General features: G+C 37.2%; 1 protein-coding gene across 1 annotated transcript in view; it reads left to right on the top strand.

Annotated features, from left to right (window-relative positions):
- LOC131439654 (uncharacterized) overlaps positions 1-23582 on the top strand; it is a 211035-nt gene that overhangs the window by 147328 nt on the left and 40125 nt on the right. Inside the window, exon 6 of the mRNA XM_058610943.1 lies at positions 15576-15911. Within this exon, the coding sequence (XP_058466926.1) occupies positions 15576-15911 (336 nt within the window). The remainder of the gene's footprint in view (positions 1-15575; positions 15912-23582) is intronic.

Below are 23582 nucleotides of genomic sequence, written 5' to 3'. Positions count from 1 at the left end.
TAACGATACGGTGTTTTTTATGCATGACGCAAAGCCTCCTATGCCGAACAAGAAGTTGACGTCATTTTGCACAACAGGGATTGGTGGATAAAAACATAGGTCAGTTCCAACCATTTTTTCAATAGTATGCTATTGAAATACTGAAAAGACGTCGTCATACATGTTTAAGTTAAAAGTTTCCGAATCGATTGGTTGTTAAATTATAACAATCCATCAACAAATGACCGAGTTATTAACGTTCAAAATTATGACACAAAAAGGTTACGCGACTATTTTTGAAACTTTTGATTGACACCCGGCCCCATATAGTGAAGAGTAAGGCATTTTTAATGCCAAAAATTTCTGATCTTATTTTGTTTTTCAGATATTTATAATTTCTGAAAAGCACTTATTATAAGTAATAAATACTTTTGCTATACTCGTTTGATTAAAATGTTTTCGATCCTACTGGTTGTTATACAATATCACCAAGCTAGAAGCGTTTAAAATTACGTTAGTTCTGATCCTACCCTACTAGTATAGCTCTGTCTGCAACCCCATCGTTCAGCGGTGAACCAAAATAATGGCGAACTGCAGTGCAGTGCAGTGAATACAAACAAACACGGTGTGCAGCAGACGAGAACACGATCGACGTATTTGACATATCCGCATGCTGCAAACCGAACAGTTGACTATTCATCGAGCGGATTACAAAGCGAGTGTTTTACCCATTCCTTCTGCATAAGGGTAGGCGTTTACTGCGTAAAAAAATGTGACAGAGCATAGATTTATAGAGTTTGTTCTGTGCGAAAGTTCGGATTACACCTTTATGACATGCTGTGATGAGCTCGTCAAATCAAACCGATTTTTCATTGATGTAATATTGAAATACTAACACGACGTTGCAATACTTGCTTAAGTTGATTGTTTCCGAATCGATTGGTAGTTGAATTATATTAATCCATCTACAAATGACTGAGTCATAAGCGCTCAAAATTATGTTACACCGCTAGTTTTAATTTTGTATTTGATATCCGGCTCCATATAGTGAAGAGTAAGTCATTTTTAATCCCAAAAATTAATAATTGAGTAAAGTTCCATGTACATTTTATTTCTCTCCCTGATATTTCCTCAGAACTAAATCAGAAAAAAAGATATATTAATGTAATATCTGTTCGAACAAAACTCTATTGAATGAAATTTTCGACTTAGAAACATACATGAAATTTCCGAAATCGAAATTTTTCTTTATGTCAAAAATCTTAGAATTGCATGATACGTCGAGATTTAGTGTCACTACAAAAAAAAATTTTTTTCAAGAAATCGACTTTCTAGAACTTCAAAAAATGTTTTTTTCGAGATGACACTAAATCTCGACTTTTTATGTAATTTTAAGATATTCGGCATCAAAAAAATATTTTGATTTCAGAAATTTCTTCTATGATGTTTTTTCAAGATCGAAAATTTTAAAACCTTAACCACCGGGTAGCACATCTTACTCATATCCGGTTTAGCTCAAATTTTCCATAGGAACTTTTTTCGAGGTGCTTGAACTTTTGAACACAACCGCTTAACTAAATTAGAGGTGGTCTCAAAATATTGGCACCCTTATATATATTAGAGAGGTTAAAAACAACGTGTTTTGTCGATTACGTCACTTATACCATCATATCTTCGGAACCAAAGTCACAGCCTTTCGATGTTTGAACTTGATCAATTACCCAACAATAGCTTTTAAATGAGCCTAAGCTTGTTAAATTTCACACGTCTAGCTGAGTCGAATGGTATATAACACTACGGGTATCCGAGGCACCGTTCGAAAGTCCGAGTTATCCAGTATTTCTAAAACCTTCCTATAGAAAAAGGCAAAGCGTAGAAAAGTGCACACACCAACGCACGCACACATAATCAAACACCAAAATCTCATTTTACTGAGTCGAATGGTCTCTTGGGCTCCGATCAAAATCCGGGTTTCCAACAATTCTTCATCCTATTTATGTATAGAGCAATTCCAGGAATGAGTAGACGAAAAAGTGACAAAATTAGAATCGACCTTCTCCGATTTGGATGAAACTTTTCACATGGATTCAGTATGGCAAACTATAAGTTTTGCACCGATTGGGAGGTCAATCGGACTCACGACTGATTTTTAAAAAGGGCGTATGTATTTTTGCATATCACGAAAATTGCCTTTTTTCAAATCGTTGTAACTCGGAAACCGTTCATCGTACAAAATGACGTCCAGGATAAAGTTGTAGGAAATCAATAGGGTACTCTAAAAAAACATACACTGAAAAAAAATTTGATTTTTGATTTTTTTTTCTCAATAATTTCAAAATGAACCAAAAAAATTATATTAAAAAAAATCAGGGTTTCGATTTTTTTTGATAACTTTTATTTTAAAGCTCTTTTTAAAACCTACATATTAATGGGGATCATTCATGTACATGTAATAATTGTAGATATAGCAAGCAAATAAACAATTCATGGAAATATAAAAAATGCTGTTATAGTTAAATATCCAAGTATCTCAAGAACAGCTACTATCATATCATGAACAAATTTATTGCCTTTAATCTTTAACTTTTCGAACATATCTGTAAATAGTTTTAGCTGTAATTTCTTCATTTTTCAAAAGCCACGAATCGGATAGCCATCATCCTGTAGGTTTTAATAACAGCTTTAAGATAAAAATTATCAAAAAAAATTAAAACCATTTTCAATTTAGCTTTTTCGGATTATTTTGTAATTATTGAGAAAAAAAAACCTATTTTAATCCACCTAGTGGTGTAATGATGCCTTTCTCATATTACTTATTACATCATAAATATAACCGTGAAATTCGCAAAAACAACTGTTTATTGAATGGGAATAGGATAATTTGTTCGGATCTAATCTCACAAACTCTATAAATCCTGTTTAACCTGTAGTTCCGGAACCGAAAGTAGTATCCACAACAAATTAAGGAATTCCGTATGAAACTGTAAGACTTTTCTTTTGAACCTATAAGTTTGTGAAAATCTTTTCGGCCATCTCCAAGAAAAGTGAGTGAGATCCTTTTTGCAGTTTCTAATCACTATTTCCAATTCTCCCGAAACCGGATTCAGATGAACGGAATAGCCGAAGTTGGTTCGTTTGCTACCAACAAATATAACCTACAAATTGGAACAGTTTTGAACGTAGTTAAACTTATACTTACTATCTCATGCTCTATTTCGTTTAAACCAATTAAACTAAATCTAACGAAACGAACCTGCGTTTCTGTTACTACACGGAGAACCCTTCGATCATAAAATTGCGATATCGCAATTTTTGATTTCTGCGATAGTTGATTTAGCTAATTTATTTTGGATTCAACCAATATGGTTTTTGATTTGCATATATTCAAGTAGTTGAAAAATATGTTGTTTTGAATGCTGTCAAATGCCGGAGACAGTTGAAAGCAAAACAATAATTGCAATGCAAAACCAACTACTTTTTTAGTTGAAATCTGTTCGCGTCGCTTCAAAATGTCAATGAAAACAGCATCGATGGTTAAAGCGTTTGGTGAAATTGTGTTCATTCGATTTGAGAAATTCATGATAACAAGTGTTTATCTAACAGCGGTGTTGTGATGAAGTTAACCTTGTTTAAGGTGAAAAAGATTTGGTGACAAATTAGAAAATATTAATGAATGATCATCTCGTAATCTTTCAGGTAGGCGCAAAAATTTTATGCTTCAAATTCGATCATTGATTTACTTCCAGCAGACTGTTTTACTTCCAGCTGTTTGATACCGATGATGATGTTCATCCATTAACAATAAAACGCTTTTCGACATGAATTTAATTTATGAAAATAACAGGAGCGAAGGGTTTCAAACACACAGAACGCGCTGCGATTGAATGGCGCGTTTGAATTGCCGTCGCAAAATTCCAATTCTCAGCGGTTGATGCACCCAAGCTCATATAAATTGACTAAAATTTTCGCGAATCAATAACATTGTTCGAATTGATTCAACTATTTGCAATGTCTAAAACAAATAAAACCGATTTATTTTTCAACTAACAGAATTTTGTTTCAATAACAACACCAGTTATTTCAACTAAAATATTTGTTGAAATTGAAAGGGATGAGTCCTCACTAATTGACAGCATTTTTTTTCAAACAGTTAAATTAGTTGTTTCAACCATCGTTTCTGCTAATCGAAAAACAAAAATGACAGTGTAGTTAAAACAACAATCGATTAGTTGTACCAAATTTTAACCAATCGAATTCAGAAAATCAACTAATATTCTGGTTGAAATGGGATCGCGGGTGGTTCCGTGTACTGCGTGATAAACAGCATGAAACATGTAGTAGGATTGTTATTATTATTATTGACATCACTACACAACGTGTACGAAATAGAACAAAGCACGCCTTGTTCGTTTTGTGTTTTCTTCTTCTTTCGGTGTTATACATATTGTCACTCTATATGGCGATTTGAAAACTTTGACACTCATCGCCCTGTAACTACGGAACCGGAAGTCGGATCCGGATGAAATTTCACAGTAGGTTTAAAGACAGTATGAACTTTAATTCAAATCAATATTTGTGAAAATCGGTTCAAGCATCGGAGAGAAATCGAAGTGAATTTAGTTTTAGGAGTTTTTCTTCTTCACTTTCGGTGCTCTCGGAACAGGAAAAGAGGGGACCAGTAGTGCCGAATTAAGTTTTTATGCCCACAAACTAACAAGCTCTGCAAACTAGAAGAATTTATCAGACAGATTATGGGATTTGTACCTGTTTTTAACCATCGTTCGTGGAAAAATACTAATAAAATTGGTAATTTTCTACTTATCACGCTTTAATTCCGGAACCGGAAGTCGGATTCAGATAAAATGTTCCACAATTTTTTAGGGTATTATAAGACCTTTCATTTGAATCTAAGTTTGTGAAAATCGGTTGAGTTGTTCCAGAGATAATTGAGTGTAAACTTTTTCTCAAATTTTCACATATTACCATATAACTCCTGAACCGGAAGTCACATTCAAACGAAATTCAATAGCAAGCTATGGGACCATAATACCTTTTATTTGAATCTTAGTTTGTGAAAATCGGTTCAGCCATCTCTGAAAAAAGTGGGTGCATATTTTTTTCACTTTTTTGGTACATATCATCCTATATCACCGGAACCGGAAGTCGGATCGGAATGAAATTCAATAGCAGGCTATGGGACTATGAGACCTTTCATTTGAATCTTTGTTTGTGAAAATCGGTTTGGCCATCTCTGAGAAAAGTGAGTGCATATATTTGTTACATACACACACACATACACACACACACACACACACGGACGGACACACACACACACAGACATTTGCTCAGTTCGTCGAGCTGAGTCGAATGGTATATGACATTCGGCCCTCCGGGCCTCGGTTAAAAAGTCGATTTTCACAGTGATTGCATAGCCTTTCTATATGAGAAAGGCAAAAATCAAAAAAAATTTTCAGTGTATATTTTTTTTAGAGTGCCCAATCGATTCCATACAACTTCTTCGTGAACGCCATTTTTGTACAATTAACGGTTTCCGAGTTACAGCGATTTGAAAAAGGCAATTTTCGTGATATACACACGCCCTTTTTAAAAATCAGTCGTGAGTTGGATTGACCTCTCCATCGGTATCAAACTTATGGTTTGCCATACTGAAGCCATGCGCAAAGTTTCATCCAAATCGGAGAAGATCGAGTCTGATGATCTGCTTAGTATTTCGGGAATTGCTCTATAGGAAATGCAAACAAACAATCATTCCATACTAAGGAGTGTATCGAAAATAAGCTATCCACAAATTTTTCTTTAAAATTATGATAAAAAACGATATTTTATTCAAACTAAAAATTGATCCTATATTGTACGAGGGTAAACTTGAGCATAATGGAAACCGGATAAAATTTATATTATTCCTTCACGAATTTTCGAACTTTTTATCGAACGCTCTTCATCAAGTTCCGGACAAGTGTTGCATCGCACTTTTTGGACGCTTGAGCCCAAATTTTTTTGAACTCCTGCATGTTCCCAGCTGCCTTACCAGTCTTCTTGAAGACCCTCTTCACGATTGCCTAGTAACATTCGATGGGTCGAAGCTAAGGGCAATTTGGTGGATAGATATTTTTCTCAACTAAATTTATACCCTTTCCCGCAAGCCAATTGAGATATATATATATATATATATATATATATATATATATATATATATATATATATATATATATATATATATATATATATATATATATATATATATATATATATATATATATATATATATATATATATATATATATAGTTCCGGTAGTGTGAAAAATGGTTGACTTCAAACCACAGAAACATATTGCTTGCCATACCAGTACCTTTCGACCGAATTTCTCCACTTCAATCGACCTGTCCGCATCGCTCACATCCTCCCCAACGACGACAGTTAAGTATTTAGGACCTGGAAGGGTTTTTGAGTCCTCCTTTACATAAGTCTCATCGTCCATCGAAACGCATGCATCCGGACACTGCAAAAAACGCGAATACAATTCCCGGGCCCTTGTTGCTGCTCGCTTCTTCTGTTCTACACTTTCTTTCGAGATTTTCTGTTTTTTATAGGTCTTCAGGTAATTTCGCCTCTCGATACGCTGGATGATTCCGACACTCGTTTTTGCGTTTTTGGCCAAATCACGTATCGACATTGATTTTTTCTAATGATTAGAGATACCACTTTCTGGTTCAGTTTCGGGTTGGAAGAACCGGGTTTTCTGCCTCTTCCTGGTAGCTCATCCAAAGAATAGTGTCCTCCAAACTTATTAACGATGGTTTTAACACTGGCATGATGAATTCTAAACCACTTCGCCAATTTCCGCATAGTAATACCCTTCTCACTTAGTCATGTGTCCAGAACCTTATTTTTCACTTCCTTTTCAATGCGCGACATTTTGAAAACGCAGAATTTTAACCGCACAAACAAGTAAACAAACGAAAGTTTACAGCCAAACGCACAGCATGCTGTGATCTGAGCATAAAAAACCATCACAAATACATGCGTACAACACAAATGTATGTGGATAGCTTATTTTCGATACACTCCTTATTTCTGAATCCCATAAAATGTAATAAAAACCGAAGAATTTGTAGCCAATAATATCTAAATTTTATAATATGTCACGCCATCTCTGGGAAAAGTAAGCAGTTTCAAATTGGAATTTTACACTAATCACCCTGTAATTCCGAAACCGGATGTCGGATCAAAATAAAATTCAAGAATTTTCAAGCTTTTCACTTTATTCGGGTCTGATATTGGTATAGTTGGTCAGATGCATATTCGAATATGTGTTGAAAATTCTTCAAATACTGTCGAGTAAGATTCAATGAACTTTATTTGACCGAATTTCATTCCTAAAATTTGACACCAGAAATAATGAATTCACCTAACAAACATATATTTCCGAGTTTCGACAAACAGAATGATCAATGGTGCTTTATTAAGGTGTACAGTTTTGCGTTGTTTAACATTCGTTTTCCAAAAATGCAAAAAAAAAGGTTTTTCACTGCATAACACTTATTATTATCCCGATTCTATACTAATGTTTCCACGCATCTTCTCCCATATTTCGTGCTAGCGAACACTTCGACATTGCGGTCGGGGATCGTAAATTTTTAATGACGGTAATTTAACATGCTTGCGTTGCGATGAGTTTGTTTGGTGAATTATCTACGTTGTTGGAAAATTCAGACCCTGTATTCCATACGGTACTTTCTTCACATGCAATTTTTCTTTTGTTAGTCAAGTCTCGCCCATGAGCCGTTATAATATAATGATAATAGAGCTCATAATCATTATCATCATCATCATCATCAAGCGGCTGGTGGGTCGATGCACCGAGGCAAGGCTGCGGTGCAGTAGAGACGTACTTCTGAGGTTTGATATTCTTTACTGCTTGTGTATGCACCATCAGAACGCTGTATAGTCCGGGTGAGGATGTATGCGAAAAACTGCATTTCCACCGGAAAGGGTACTTCCGCTTCGCATATTGGCTTTTAAACACATTGACGGGTTAATTTATGTTCATTTTACATTCCATGCTGGTGGCCAAAAGTCGAAAGGCTCTGCCGCTGTAGCATGATGCGTGTTATGTACTATCTACTACTGATTTAAACTTATGGGCTTTTAAAGGGTGATTTTTTAAGAGCTTGAGAACTTTTTTAAACAATAAAACGCATAAAATTTGCAAAATCTCATCGGTTCTTTATTTTAAACGTTAGATTGGTACATGACATTTACTTTTTGAAGATAATTTCATTTAAATGTTGACCGCGGCTGCGTCTTAGGTGGTCCATTCGGAAAGTCCAATTTTGGGCAACTTTTTCGAGCATTTCGGCCGGAATAGCCCGAATTTCTTCGGAAATGTTGTCTTCCAAAGCTGGAATAGTTACTGGCTTATTTCTGTAGACTTTAGACTTGACGTAGCCCCACAAAAAATAGTCTAAAGGCGTCAAATCGCATGATCTTGGTGGCCAACTTACCGGTCCATTTCTTGAGATGAATTGTTCTCCGAAGTTTTCCCTCAAAATGGCCATAGAATCGCGAGCTGTGTGGCATGTAGCGCCATCTTGTTGAAACCACATGTCAACCAAGTTCAGTTCTTCCATTTTTGGCAACAAAAAGTTTGTTAGCATCGAACGATAGCGATCGCCATTCACTGTAACGTTGCGTCCAACAGCATCTTTGAAAAAATACGGTCCAATGATTCCACCAGCGTACAAACCACACCAAACAGTGCATTTTTCGGGATGCATGGGCAGTTCTTGAACGGCTTCTGGTTGCTTTTCACTCCAAATGCGGCAATTTTGCTTATTTACGTAGCCATTCAACCAGAAATGAGCCTCATCGCTGAACAAAATTTGTCGATAAAAAAGCGGGTTTTCCGAATGGACCACCTAAGACGCAGCCGCGGTCAACATTTAAATGAAATTATCTTAAAAAAGTAAATGTCATGTACCAATCTAACGTTTAAAATAAAGAACCGATGAGATTTTGCAAATTTTATGCGTTTTATTGTTTAAAAAAATTCTCAAGCTCTTAAAAAATCACCCTGTATTTGGAGAAGCGGTGATTGTTTGTCCGTGCAGCATGAAATTCAATGAGTTTGTTTACATTTTGTAATTCACCTAGCTAGTCATTTAGTCCTACGTACGGTAATGGGACAGCAATCAAACAGACCTGCATCTATGGTATCTCAACTTTGCTTGAATCCGGAGATATTCCGAAAATATGAAAATGGGTTCTTATATATACGAGCCATGTTCGAAAAGAAAGGGCGGATCGCTTTCAACAAGTCGAAATACATTCAATCGTGCGGTTCTCGTGCAGCTACATCGGGTGTTGTTTTGATTCAGTGTTCATTAGCCTATCTGTGCGTCCAGCAAATAATGGCCGCAATAACACTGCTCCCGCAGACTGTGAAGCTCGCGCTGTAATAATATATTTGTTTTTTTTTTTTCATAAATACGTTCATTTCATAAGGTAATATATGTACATAAGTTTTTCTTCGCCGTAACATCCACAATACATAGTACTTCAAACCTAATACATTTCGAATATCATATTAGTATGTCGGAATTCATTAATTAATCTAAACACTGTTTAGATTAATCAAGCGATTTGCTATTATAAATTACATTACATAAAATACATTCATTTTGTACATGATCTCATAACTATTTCAAGTTTGTTTGTATCAGTTCATCACTTTCATTTAATATAAGATAGCTGGCTATTGGTTGAACTCATGAAAACAGTCTAACATAAAATTTAAATAACTCCAATGGACTTAATGAAATGATAAAGAAGTTTCATGTAAGAAAGGTCACGACAAGCAAGAATGTCGCAAACTGGGACATTGGATAGTCTACCTTGAGTACGCAAGGAATTTATTAGTTGAGATGTGATATCACGATACTCCACGCATGTCCAAACGACATGATCAATATCGCGATAACCTTCACCACAAGCACAATGATTAGTCTCGGAAAGTCCAATTCGAAGGAGATGTGCATCTAACGTGTAGTGATTGGACATGAGTCTGGACATCACACAAATGAAATCCCTACTCACATCCAGCCCCCTGAACCATGCCTTGGCCGAGATTTTAGGAATAATTGAGTGCATCCACCGAGCCAGATCATCTTTATCCCAAGAATCTTGCCAGCTGGCAAGTGTTCTTTGGCGAGATGCGCTATGAATTCGTTGAAAGCAATCGGTCTCTCATAAATTTCACCCTCAATAGTACCACGTTTGGCTAAACTATCGGCTCTTTCATTTCCTGGAATGGAGCAATGCGCCGGGACCCAAACTATTGTGATTTGATAATTATTATTCAATATGTTGTTCAGGCACTGTTTTATTTTGCCCAAGAAAAAAGATTCACTCTGGCCAGTCATGTTTGAGCGAATGGCTTCATTTGCTGTAGCTCGTCTAACGTCGTTGTTCTAACATTTTTGGTATGCGCTAGCGGAGAGAACATAATGTAAGTGGCTGTTAGTGGCGACTTTACCTGTCAACACCTTAGAAATAAAATATAAATCACCTTAGAAAATTCCAATAAATTTCGAAACAAAAAAAGGGTAGCAAAAATTGCTTTCCGACGCTTACTCACTAAGCTCGTTTCTCAAATGCTTGTAGTGTATGCAGTAAAAGCATTTGCAAATCACTTTTTTACTTTGATTTTACTTCCTGCAAAGTGTTACATGAATTAAGAATATTTTGCAGAAAGAGATTTTAGAGTTCATATAAAAATACATTCTCCTAGAACATGTTTGTGGTCCAGTATCCATGTTTTGTATAGTATTAATAAAATTGTAGAATGGTAGAATTTGAAATGAAGAACTATTATGTTTAAGTGAGAATACTCATTGCTGTGCTTGAAAAAATAATTGTACATTTGAATGGAGTGAAACATGATCCTACGAATATTACAACTCCCAATCTTAAACTAAATTGAATTCTCAAACAACAGTGTCGGGCAGGCCCGTACCCAGGATGTTGTTTCGGGAGGGGCCCTAAGATAAAAAAAAATAATGTTACTGTAGATTACTTATGTACCTAATTCTCGGTGCCCCTTTTACCAGAGTTTTTAACAGAAACTTACAACTTTTCCACTGGAAAAGTTTAAAGTTTTTTAACGTTTGAGCACAGATAATAGTACGAGGAAGCCAAATCAGATGAATCTTTTTTTTTGCTCGTCCAAGTCATCTTTCCGGAGATGGTGTTCAGCATTTGTGTGCTCACTAAACCAACGATGAGGGCGGCAAATCTTATTTTGCCAAATTTTCTCGGTACGCCACTGATTATTTATCATTTATTTTACCGCGGTTTCATCCTCCATTTTACTCCATTTACTGACAATCACGTAACTCTCAAAACCTCTATCTCACGGTGTAGTCTACAGGATCAACAGCGCCATAATATTTCTCAAACTTGTTTTTCGTTTTCGTTTCTGATTTCGGGAGAGACTTCTTCTGGGTACGTGGCTGTCGGTAAAATTTAAAATATTAAAACCGTTCAATCATCTGAAATAACATTTCAATTTACTGAATACATATCATATCAAGAAAAGAATAAATGATTCCTTCATGGATAGAATAGAACAATTTATTCACTTGAATATGTTTTCTTTTCGATAAGATATGTCATGGGGTTATGTATGCCATGTTGTTGCAAAATCACGACATCAAGATTTCAGAAACTCTTCAATATGTTAAAATTGGGATGCCAAAACTCTTGTAACGCTTTTTAATATCTATAACTTACAAAATGTAACACACATAACGCTTCCTAACACACAAAACTTACAGATGCGTAACAAATGTAACGCCTCGTAACGCTAGCACCTTTTAAAAATATAACAAATATAACGTTTTGTAACATACAAAAACATTAAAAAAAGTAACACATGTTACGCTTCGTAACGCCTATAACTTACAAAAAAATTAACGCGTGTAACGTTTCGTAACGTCATAACTTACAAAACGGTAACGCATGTTACGATTCGTAGCATCTCTAACTTTCAAAATAGCGTCGTATATAACACTTCATAACACCTATAACTTCCTTAAAATAAACGTGTCGTAGCGCGTGTACCGCAAGAATCTAATTCTTAAACGGTTATTGACATTCATAATTTCTACATAATATTTCATACATACACGATAATATCGAGTGAAACACTTCGTCAAATGGAACATTCTCCCATATTGGGGACGGGACGGAGTCGATGCCTTTCACGCAACCCGCCTAGGTTCGATTTCCAACGCACATAGGACCAGAAAGTTTATCTAGCCCAAAGAGGCGAATGACCTTAAGGTTAAAACCTCTATAATCAGCACAAAAAAATTCCATGGTAACTCTACTCAAGCGTTGACTCAGACAGGTCTCAAAATACTTCGTAACGTATATAGCTTCAAAAACTAAACTCTATTTTATGTATCAAACTACTATTTTATGTATTATTATTATTATTATCTTAATAGTACATAAATATTATTATTGTCATTTACTTTACCCCAGTTTCATCCTTCATTTTATGTGAGTTGACTCTTTGATGCTTCGAAGAACCTGCGGCTTGCTTTATCGCCAGGGAGATTAACAGCTCCAAAATATTTTTGTCGTAAATACGACTTACTTTACTATGGAGCGCCTTTTCAAAATGTACCCTCTGAGAGAGTGATAAGTTTCTGATCGTGAATATCTCCTGTTGTATCTAATGAATCAACATAATTCTTGTTACATGCCATCGGAAATATGATCACAATTTTATGATAAAATTTTCAGTTGTGTGACATATTCTCAAATAGTTCAAAATTAAACTTTTCTGAAATGTTTGGTATAAACGAGTATCAAAGAGGCGCGTTTGCCTTTCTCGCTATGAAAGCTCATAGCTCAGTGATCTGTAGAAGGATTTATATAACCTAACTGCCAATCGAATCGAAAATTTTCAACTTGAACATGTATTGCAACAACATTGAAGTTTTTCAATAGTACACTATTGAAAAACCTGTTCGATTTAACTCATGACAGCACCAGCCAATCAGAACGTGAGATGTCTGCATCTATACAAGAGCATCCATATAAAAGTTGAGTGGTTCATTTTTCCTACCATTTGCTGAGCAACTGTTCCCGAAACAAGACACACGAAAGCAACATCGAGGACCTGTCGTCTCACTGTTTCCCGATCTGAATGCACGAGACACCGTCAGCACAATGGCACCGAAAATCGGTAGAAAGGCAGCCAAAAAAGTCCAGCAAGGCCCATTGCCGAAACAAGACACACACGAGAACCATCTCAGATCTCAATATTTCCTACCAAAAGATTCATCAAGATGGAAGTTAAATTAATTTGCACCGTCACTAACACATTCAATTACGAACGGCAATGCGAAAGCGAAAGTGATGATTTTGAACAGATCTTTATACTTTATACTTTATATTGATCTTTACAGATCAATATGTATTTTTGTCGTGATTACTTTAGTATCCGACCGAAAACAAAAATGAACAAATTGTTGAAACAAATGTTTCCACTTGATTTGCGCATTCTACTTTCCAGGCGTATCAGAACTGGCTAAACTTAAAGCAATCCTAAATATTTCTTTATCACAGTGATGTGGTCGTCCTGAAAAGGACGGGGTTTTCAACTCCTCGTCGTTACGGATGGCCAGCTGCAGATGGCGAGGGATGATTTTCGTTTTCTTGTTGTCACGGGCAGCGTTACCGGCCAATTCCAACACACTTCGGCAGCCAAGTACTCCATCACTGCCGCCAAATAGACCGGTGCACCGGACACGCTCTGCGTAGTTTCCCTTCCGGAGCAGACGATGGATTTTGTCAACTGGGAACTGCAGACCAGCACGGTTCGTGCGGGACTTTGCCTTCCCCTCACTGTTCCTCCTGTGTGCGTGTTTCTGCGTAAAAATTCCACAAGATACTGTTAACTAGAGATGGGCAATTCGTTCGCGAACTGTTCAAAAGAACTAATTCTTTTGAAAGAATGAACGAGCTATAGTTCTTTTTTCGAGAACGGTATTTCCTCAGTTCAAAGTCGAGGGATCTTTTTTTTTTTGTTTTTTTAACTCGCTCAACCTTTTTTCAAGAACGGTACCAATAAGAAAGTTTCATCACGAAACCGCAGTTCTGCTTCGAGGTACCTTTTTTTGCTCGCTTAAGCTTACAAAACTAAGTTTTGGTTTAGTCTTTGAACAAACAAACCAACGATGAATAGAACGAACGAACGGCTCTGGAGAACTAGTTCATTCAACAGAACTCTGCATCGCTGAACGGTTCTTTGAAAAGAACTGTTTTGCCCATCTCTACTGTTAACAGCTAGACAGCCAATTCAGTATTACTGGCTGCCGCTCTGTTAACTCTCTCTTTTATATCGTCTCACTGTTTCCCGTTCTGCGATATTTTAACAAAGGGGACGTCCGTCCACCGCTACCACTAGCAGGTATAAAATGAAATGTGATGTGAGAAATTGCGTCATTTAAGTTAAAGCAGCCACTCTGAACGTACGAGACACCGTCAGCACGATGGCGCCGAAAACCGGTAGAAAGGCAGATTTGTACCGTCACTAGCACATTCAATTACGAACGGCAATGCAAAAGCGAAAGTAATGATGTTGAACACATCTTTATACTAGTATGGGGTCATGTGAAAATATGCCATGCGAAACAGGGTTGCCATATGTACAGGTTAATCTGTATTGTTATTATTATTATTATTACAATCATTATTATTATTAGAATGACTCTTGCATACCGAAGATCGTCGATACATTTCAGACCAGGCCATTGCAATTGTCTCGTACTGAAATTTCGAGAAGAATCAGATATCATCGAACTTCATAGCTTCAATAAAAATAAACTACAAATTTGTCGTACCTAGCCTCCTATATTAGCAAATTAAAAAGGAATTGTTTCAAGTTTGGAATATATAGTTGTAGAATAGTAGCTGTTTAATGTAACTAATCTGTACTTTAATGTAGGTACATCGCTTCAAACTCTATTAGTGAAAAAGAGGAAAGCTTGCACAACTCATACAATCAATCAACTAACTGATATTCGGAAAAATGATGGGAGCGTGTCAGTTTTTTAGTATTCACGACATCCAGTTATGTCTCTGACATTACCCACCCGCCTTTTTTTTTCGTTTCTGTTTCTGATTTCGAACCCCCCTTCTGGGTACGTGTCTGGTGTCGGGTGCTGAACTAGTTGTTAAATATTTAAATGCTATCTTTTAACGTAAAATTATAAATTCATGGATGGAGTTAACTCGTCGCTGACATCTGTACCAATACAATCTACAATCGATTTTAGAATCTATATTTGGCCACTATTCCAGTAGCGTCTCATTATTCATTAACATCCGTTGCATTCTCCCAGAAGGCAACAAAACCGATAAAAGCAGAATCGCGTCTTATGCTTCTTCTATTGTCCCCGCTGCTAACTGACGGAAGCCGCTAGCAGACATTAAAAATTCATTCTCACTACCGCCGTCGGTTGTACCATCGCAGTTTCACCATCCACTAATCTCCTTACAGGTTTTCATCTTGTGCGCCACCCCCCGCCGACTGGTAGCGACTTTATGGGTCTACTTCGTCCTCGGGGCACTATGGCTGGCCGGTTCCACCGTGTACATCTGGCTGCTGGCGAACGAACAGCCGGTTCCAACCCAGCTCAAATGGACGGAAGAGCTCGGTCCAAGCGGACAGAATTGTGTCAGGTGTCTTCTCAGTGTGGCGCTATTCTTCCACGATCTGGCCCAGATGGTGATTATCGCCAGCTATAGTCTCACATGCTACCTTCTGCGATGTTACCTGCAAGGATTGAAGGAAAAACTGCTTTTACACACCATTGAACCACTCAACTGGATGCGGGTGAGTTTCGTGCTTTTCAATTTACAGACCCATTCCGCCGATGACCTGATTTCAACGGGACTTGTGTGAAGTGAAATTATTTATGTAGATGTATGATCAAAAAAAAAGTTCATAGAGTGGCATTAGATTAAATTATCTCTGCACTTCTGAACCATATAGTTTAAGTGCTGCCTGATAGTATGAAACCTCTTATTGCTAAGAGGTTTTTTTCAGCAACTTACGGAGCTCAAAATTTTTCGCATGAATGATTCGAAAACGCAGAAACCAATAGAACATTACTCCTATGCAAAGCTACTCACCGCAAAGCAGATATCGAGAAAAATCGAACAGCTTTTCCTCGATGTAAGCTTTAACGCATGGTAACATGCATGATTTTAAGCTTTAGCATTAACACTCCCAAAGTAGAATCATTTCTAGTCAGTCCATCAGTTTTCTCATAAGACATTTTAGCAATATTCAGCTGCCTAAGCTATGCCAAAAACTTTTCTTCTGCATAACTAATAACTTTAAAGCCGATTAAAATAGAGGAAACGCATTCTTGTTTTTCAGATACAAAAGGAGTCGTTCTACTTCCATAAGCTCTTTCCACCAACGCCAACCTCCTCAGGATTTCTTCGATCATACATCTTCATCAAATCGATCGTAAAACGAAGAAAAGCTACGTCCCCAGCTCTTTATACTTCAATTTATTGTCTGATATATGTTACTCCTCTATTACAACTCGAAAAGCATGTTTATTGTAAGAAAAGCTCGTTACGTTCGGTTGCAGATGTTAGCCCTCCGCCCCATAACAGTGCGACTGTGCTGATAAAATAGAATCCATAGACCAAGATAGATGCGCCATTTAGATGGAACTTCGGCACAGGACCAACACTCCACTGTTCGTCCTAGCCTGAACTGGACGAACACACAATGCCAGAATTGCACCAGTCCTTCTCACGGTTGACTTGTTACGGAACGAACTTTTGCATCGTCCCGGTTTGCTGCTGACTGGAATAGGGACGATGTTAAATTTATCTTTATGTGCTATAAACATTTTTTCATTCGTGTTTGCTTTATAATTCTTCATCCCGGAGGTGTTGGCTAAGGAATCCAATAAATGAATCAGAGCCAAATGAACAGGACGAACTGAATTAATTTACAACCCGTTCGTTGGTCGTCCGTGCCATACATGTACCGATTGGAACACAAATCTTCGGAAATTCAAACCAGCAATTTTTTATCTTTATTGCATTATTCTGAGCCAGGACGAACGCAAATAGTTGATCTGCTCGGGCCGGGTATGTAGTGGGAGTTCAGGGTCCCAAGAATTGCCTTGGAATCGACATAGATTGTTCATTCGGAAAATATATAAATAAGTGAACATAAGTATAAATGGGCTTAGAACTATTGTCTTCTCTGCCCCTGCCTTATGAGTATTTTCGAAACGGATTGGTTGTGTAGGTACCGAAAAACGATGTTCTTTGATATTCAATCCGTTACGAGAATATCCTTATTGTAAGGGTTTTTATGGAGGACCGATAAACCGGAGGTCGCCATCTTGAATTTCCAATCGACATCAAATAACGCTTTCCGGTACATCAACGTACTGCAGCGCGATTCGCTCGGACTTGAGCAGTTTTCCATTCCTTAAACAAGCCTCAAAAAGTCAGAACGGTTTTTCTAAATGACTGTATCTTCGTTGGTACTGAACCAATTTGTATGATTTTGGTATCAATACATTTTTTGGAATGTTTAGTTTAGTGTAGACTGGTCCTGACTTGGATTTGAGCTTTGATCATTTTTGAAAACTGAAAATGTCGGAGCAAGTACTGTTGCGATACATACAATTGTTGAGAAACTTAGCATCTATCGTGAGAACCTACGTTTTTAACGCAGGACTACATCTTTCTTTACTATGCTCACCGGGGTGCATTTTCAAAATTTAACGACACGAAAGCGTAACGAAATTACTCCAGATTTGATTTTTTAATATTTGTTTCCCTGATTGAGTATTTTCTCTTATTCTTTCACGAAACGAATGGAAAAAGATTGTTGCTAATGCCACGTTTATTACGAAAACATTCTTTAAACAATTAAAAAATAGGTCCAAACACGAAACACTAAAAATAACCGTATCTATAAATAAACCTTTTTTTATTCAATAATATAATATATTTAAGGCACACTGCTTAAGCTCTAAGATGCCAAGGGTATTTACTAATCTTAATTAACAACAAGTCTTAAAACTAGAATAGTATCATTAGATTATGTCGTCTCGGATCGGCAGTGGTCGGTGAATTGAATATTGCATGAGTCTTCCAGATGGCGTTGTTAAATATCTATGGCCGCTTCCTTCGGTTCGTGTGGGTCCGCAGGAAACACCCCCAGGCTACGAAGGCCCGCATGCTGGTCTTCGACTGGAGCGGTCCTCCGTGGGCGGTGATGGTGATGTTACGGATGAGAATGAAAAAAAGTAAATATTGTGGATAGCGAGGTAAAAAGGGGGTATGGAAACAAAATGTCTGAAAACTACAGAGATCTAATTAGTTGCCATCGAGATGGTGGAAAGACGGAGAAAGAGGGAACGAAAAAGCTAGAACTTGCTAGTTCCAATGAAGCTGGTGGACAGGGACGGGGTTCGAGAGAATCGAGCGGATGTTAGTATCGAACCTATAGGTGGAGATTATACTTTCTAAGCGAGGAATAACACATTACACTTGGATATTAATGTGTTTGAGGAAATGGTATATGAGAAGAATATATGAACTATCCCGATTCGCCAACACATCCCGAATGGAACCTCAGGCGGTCTACCTCGGGCCCTAAGGGATTCCAGTAGCTTCGACCTGACGTCGCGATACTCTACGCACGACCACACGACATGCTCGATGTCCTGATAACCGTCGCCACAGGTGCAGAGCCCGCTCTCCACGATCCCAATACGCCGGAGATGTGCGTTGAATGTATAGTGATTTGACATGAGCCGCGACATAACACGAATGAAATCGCGACTCACGTTCATTCTCCTGAACCAAGGTTTCGTCGATACCCTAGGGATAATTGAATGTAGCCATCGTCCCAGTTCGCCATTGATCCATGAAGTTTGCCAACTTTCGAGAGTTTTCTGACGAGAGATACTGAAAAATTCATTGAAGCAGATTGGTCTTTCATAAATATCACCTTCCAATGCACCCACTTCAGCCAATGAGTCTGCCTTTTCATTGCCCGGAATGGAACAATGCGAACGGACCCAGACTAAAGATATTGAATAAGACCGTTCAGATAAAGTTCTCAAATGTTCCCGTATTTTCCCCAGGAAATAAGGGGGATACTTTCCTGGTTGCATTGCCCGGAGAGCTTCTATTGAGCTTAGACTGTCCGTCACAATGAAGTAATGGTCTTTGGGCAAGGTTTCAATGATCTCGAGGGTGTACTGAATAGCAGCTAATTCTGCGACGTAAACTGAAGCCGGATCACTGAGTTTGGACGAAGCGTTGATGTTCTGATTGAAGATGCCGAAGCCTGTGGATCGGTTGATGTTTGATCCGTCAGTGTAAAACACCTTTTCACAGTTGACTGTTTTAAATTTATTATTAAAAATATTAGAGGCTACTTGAGGGCGTCTGTGATCCGGAATTCCACGAATCTCTTCCCTCATGGATGTGTCGAAAAACACAGTAGAATCAGAAGTATCCGAGAAATGAGCACGGTTGGAAACTAACGAAGAAGGATTAATATTCTGAGCCATGTAATCAAAATACAAGGACATAAAACGGGTCTGAGATTTGAGCTCGACAAGCCTTTCGAAGTTTTCAATCACCATCGGATTCAAGATATCGCATCGGATTAGCAATCGATATGAGAGATCTGAGAATCGATTTTTCAACGGTAAGACGCTCGCGAGCACTTCGAGACTCATCGTGTGAGTCGACTGCATGCAACCTAAGGCAATACGCAAACAACGATACTGAATTCTTTCCAGTTTAATGAAATGGGTGTTCGCGGCGGATAGGAAGCAGAAGCATCCATATTCCATTACGGACAATATCGTTGTTTGGTACAGCCCGATCAGGTCTCCTGGGTGGGCACCCCACCAAGTTCCGGTTATTGTACGAAGAAAATTGATTCTCTGCTGGCATTTTTGTTTCAGATACCTGATGTGACATCCCCAGGTGCCTTTAGAGCCGAACCAGACCCCGAGATATTTAAATGTGAAGGCCTGAGCTATGGTTCCACCCCTTAGTTGACGCTGTAGTTGTACTGGTTCTCGCTTCCTTGAAAATACAACCAGCTCAGTTTTCTCTGTAGAAAACTCGATATCCATTTGAAGAGCCCATGTCGACAAGTTGTCGAGGGTATCTTGTAATGGTCCTTGGAGATCTGCAACTTTGGGTCCTACAATCGACAAAACGCTGTGGTCGGCAAGTTGTCTTAGCGTGCAAGATGTGTTGATACATTCATCAATGTTGTTTACGTAAAAGTTGTATAAAAGGGGTCTTAAACATGAGCCCTGAGGATGACCCATGTAACTGAATCGTATTGTCGACAAATCACCATGCGCGAAATACATGTATTTCTCGGACAACAGATTATACAAAAAGTTATTCAAAATTGGTGAAAGACCATGCTGATGCAACTTCTCAGATAGGATGATTATGGAAACTGAATCAAAAGCCCCCTTCACGAGTAAATGCCATTTGAATTTCGGTTGAGAGCAACGCAAGACAATCGTTCGTTACTTTGCCCCTGCGGCAGCCGAATGGTGTATCTGAAAGTAAGCCATTAGTCTCGACCCAATTGTCTAGATGAAACAGAATCATTTTTTCGAACAATTTCCGGATACAGGAAAGCATAGCAATCGGCCGATACGAATTGTGATCGGAGGCTGGTTTCCCTGGTTTTTGAATGGCAATAACTCTTACTTGTCTCCAGTCATGTGGGACAATATTATTCTCAAGAAGCTTATGAAATAAAATCAATAAACGTCTTTTGGCTGAGTCAGGCAATTTTTTCAACAAGTTGAATTTGATTTTGTTCAACCTCGGAGCTTTATTGTTACACGATAAGAGCGCAAGTGAGAACTTTACCATCGAAAACGGTGTTTCGTTTGTATTTGACACGAAATAGTTATTTAGGTTTCCAATCATAACATCTTTGTGTCATATTGAATTAAATATAATTTAAAAGCTATCGTTACTTAATCCAAACATATCTTCAATAACAACAATGCTTCTAACCAAGGATGGCTTTTATCGCATCAAAGAATGCTCACTCGCAACTCTTCCACGATGAAATCGGTGCCATCAAAGAGAATCGAAAATCATCGCAACAACAAAAAAAACCGGCATGGTACATTTAACACAGAATAGACACTAGTGCGAGAGCGAATTTCTCTCGGTGAACCGTCTGAGAATCAACGGCTATCACGCTGCTGTGGGGATTCTCTCTGAAGCAACAAACGGTCGTTTATTCTCGTTTCGCGATCCGATTCTGTATGGGCAGTGGATAATTGCGATAGAATCATTTTACTATTGCCGCTTATTCTAACTATGTGCTTATAACCTTTGTATAATTTGTGTCTATGAAAATGTATGTGAATGCTCCACACAAGGGTTTTTAAATATTGCAACCTAGTATGAGAATCATCAAGTCTAATCATCGATTCGATTTTCTGCGATAATTGTCAACTTGCGATTCTCTCTTGGTAAATTCCACACAGTGGCGATCATTATCAGACTGAAATTTTTTTTAAGGGCCATGAAATACTCAGAGTATGAAGTGGAGCGAAGAAATGTAGAAAAATTCTCTCACGGTTCATGCATTGAGAGACTCGAATTCTTGTAGCATCTTCTACCGGATTGAAAATGTTGTATACAATATAGATAAAAATCGAGCAGCTTCTGTCAAATTTTCAGCAATCACCAACACTGCTTCTAGCTACTAGTTGAAAATAAGGTTATTTGACTTCAATAGTAGCAACCCGTAACTAGTTCTGATACCATTTAGCCCAACTATGTTGCAATAAGAGCACGAACATGTTTTTTTGTTATACTGGTTAAAACAAGGTGACAACAATGTTTCTTCATAACATAACTACCCAAGTAGCAATCCGCAACTAGTTCTAATACGACAAAGTCCAAACTATGTTGCAACAAGAGCACGAACATGTTTTTTTTTGTGTTATGCTGGTTCAAACAAGATGACAGCAGTGTTTCTTTAAAACGTAAACATTGAAATAACTATCATATGTAAGTTATCGTTACTTGATTCTAACATATCTTTAATCACAGCTATGTTTTTAGCAACTAGTTGAAAAATGGTTTATTTTCCGTTGCGAAACCATTATAAATACATTAACGTATATGTGAATCGTTACTGTGAATTGATATAGCAATAACTTAGATATTATAAGATTATAACATATAATTTCTTCATTGATTCAGATAGTTATCGGTAGATTTTCCCAACGTTATGATAACGAAAATGCAAACAAAACAACCTTTGTTGGCTTGAATATGGCGAACACAATATGGAGTCTCAAGAAGTGTATGAAATATTAATAAAACCAGGATATTACTTTTTTCAAAACGACTTTTTGCCGAAAATAGTGAAAGGCAGAATAGTCATTTTTGTTCTATGCACTGTCATAAACACAAAGAAAATAATATAGGGATTGAACATCGATTGTGATAATATTATAACTCTCATGATATATGAATTTAAAATGATGAGAAATCACTCTACTTGGAATAATTTTTAGCATTCTGAACATAGGGTTATTTTGTTGTTTATTTTAGTAGTATTAGTACATTAAATCACAAACTCGATACAAGGTACAATTTTCACAAAGATTTTAAAACTGTCGAGCGGAATTCAATTTTACTTAACTGTTTTTTATGCGCCTTCAATCAAAATCTGTTTATAAAGATATAAAAAATAAACAACAAAATAACCCTATGTTCAGAATGCTCAAAATTATTCCAAATAGAGTTATTTCTCAACATTTTACACTCATATATCATGAGAATTATAATATTATCAGTTATGACAGTGCATAGAACAAAAATGATTATTCTGCCTTTCACTATTTTCGGCAAAAAGTAGTTTTGAAAAAAGTAATATCCTGGTTTTATTTATGTTTCATACACTTCTTGAGACTCCATACTGTGTTCGCCATATTCAAGCCAACAAAGGTTGTTTTGTTTGCATTTTCGTTATCATAACGTTGGGAAAACCTACCGATAACTATCTGAATCAATGAAGAATTTATATGTCATAATCTTATAATATCTATGTTATTGCTATATCAATTCACAGTAACGATTCACATATACGTTAACGTTGTTATAATGGCTTCGCAACGGAAAAAAAACCTTTTTTTTTCAACTAGTAGCAAAAAGTATAGCTGCGATTAAAGATATGTTAGAATCAAGTAACGATAACTTACAAATGATAGTTAGTTCAATGTTTACGTTGTAAAGAAACACTGCTGCCACAGTTGGGTTAAGTGGTATCAAAACTAGTTACGGGTTGCTACTATTGAAGTCAAATAAACTTATTTTCAACTAGTAGATAGAAGCATTGTTGCGGTTAGATGTTAGTAACAATCACTCAAATATTGTAACAAAAATTTTTACTTGGGTAGTTACGAAAAAGTTATTTAGGTGTCCAATCACCACATCTTTTTGT

This window comes from Malaya genurostris, chromosome 3 (genome assembly GCF_030247185.1).
Source record: "Malaya genurostris strain Urasoe2022 chromosome 3, Malgen_1.1, whole genome shotgun sequence".
Classification (NCBI taxonomy): Eukaryota; Metazoa; Arthropoda; class Insecta; order Diptera; family Culicidae; genus Malaya; species Malaya genurostris.
The sequence above is the reverse complement of the archived record's forward strand: the minus strand, read 5'-3'. Positions and strand labels throughout refer to the sequence as shown.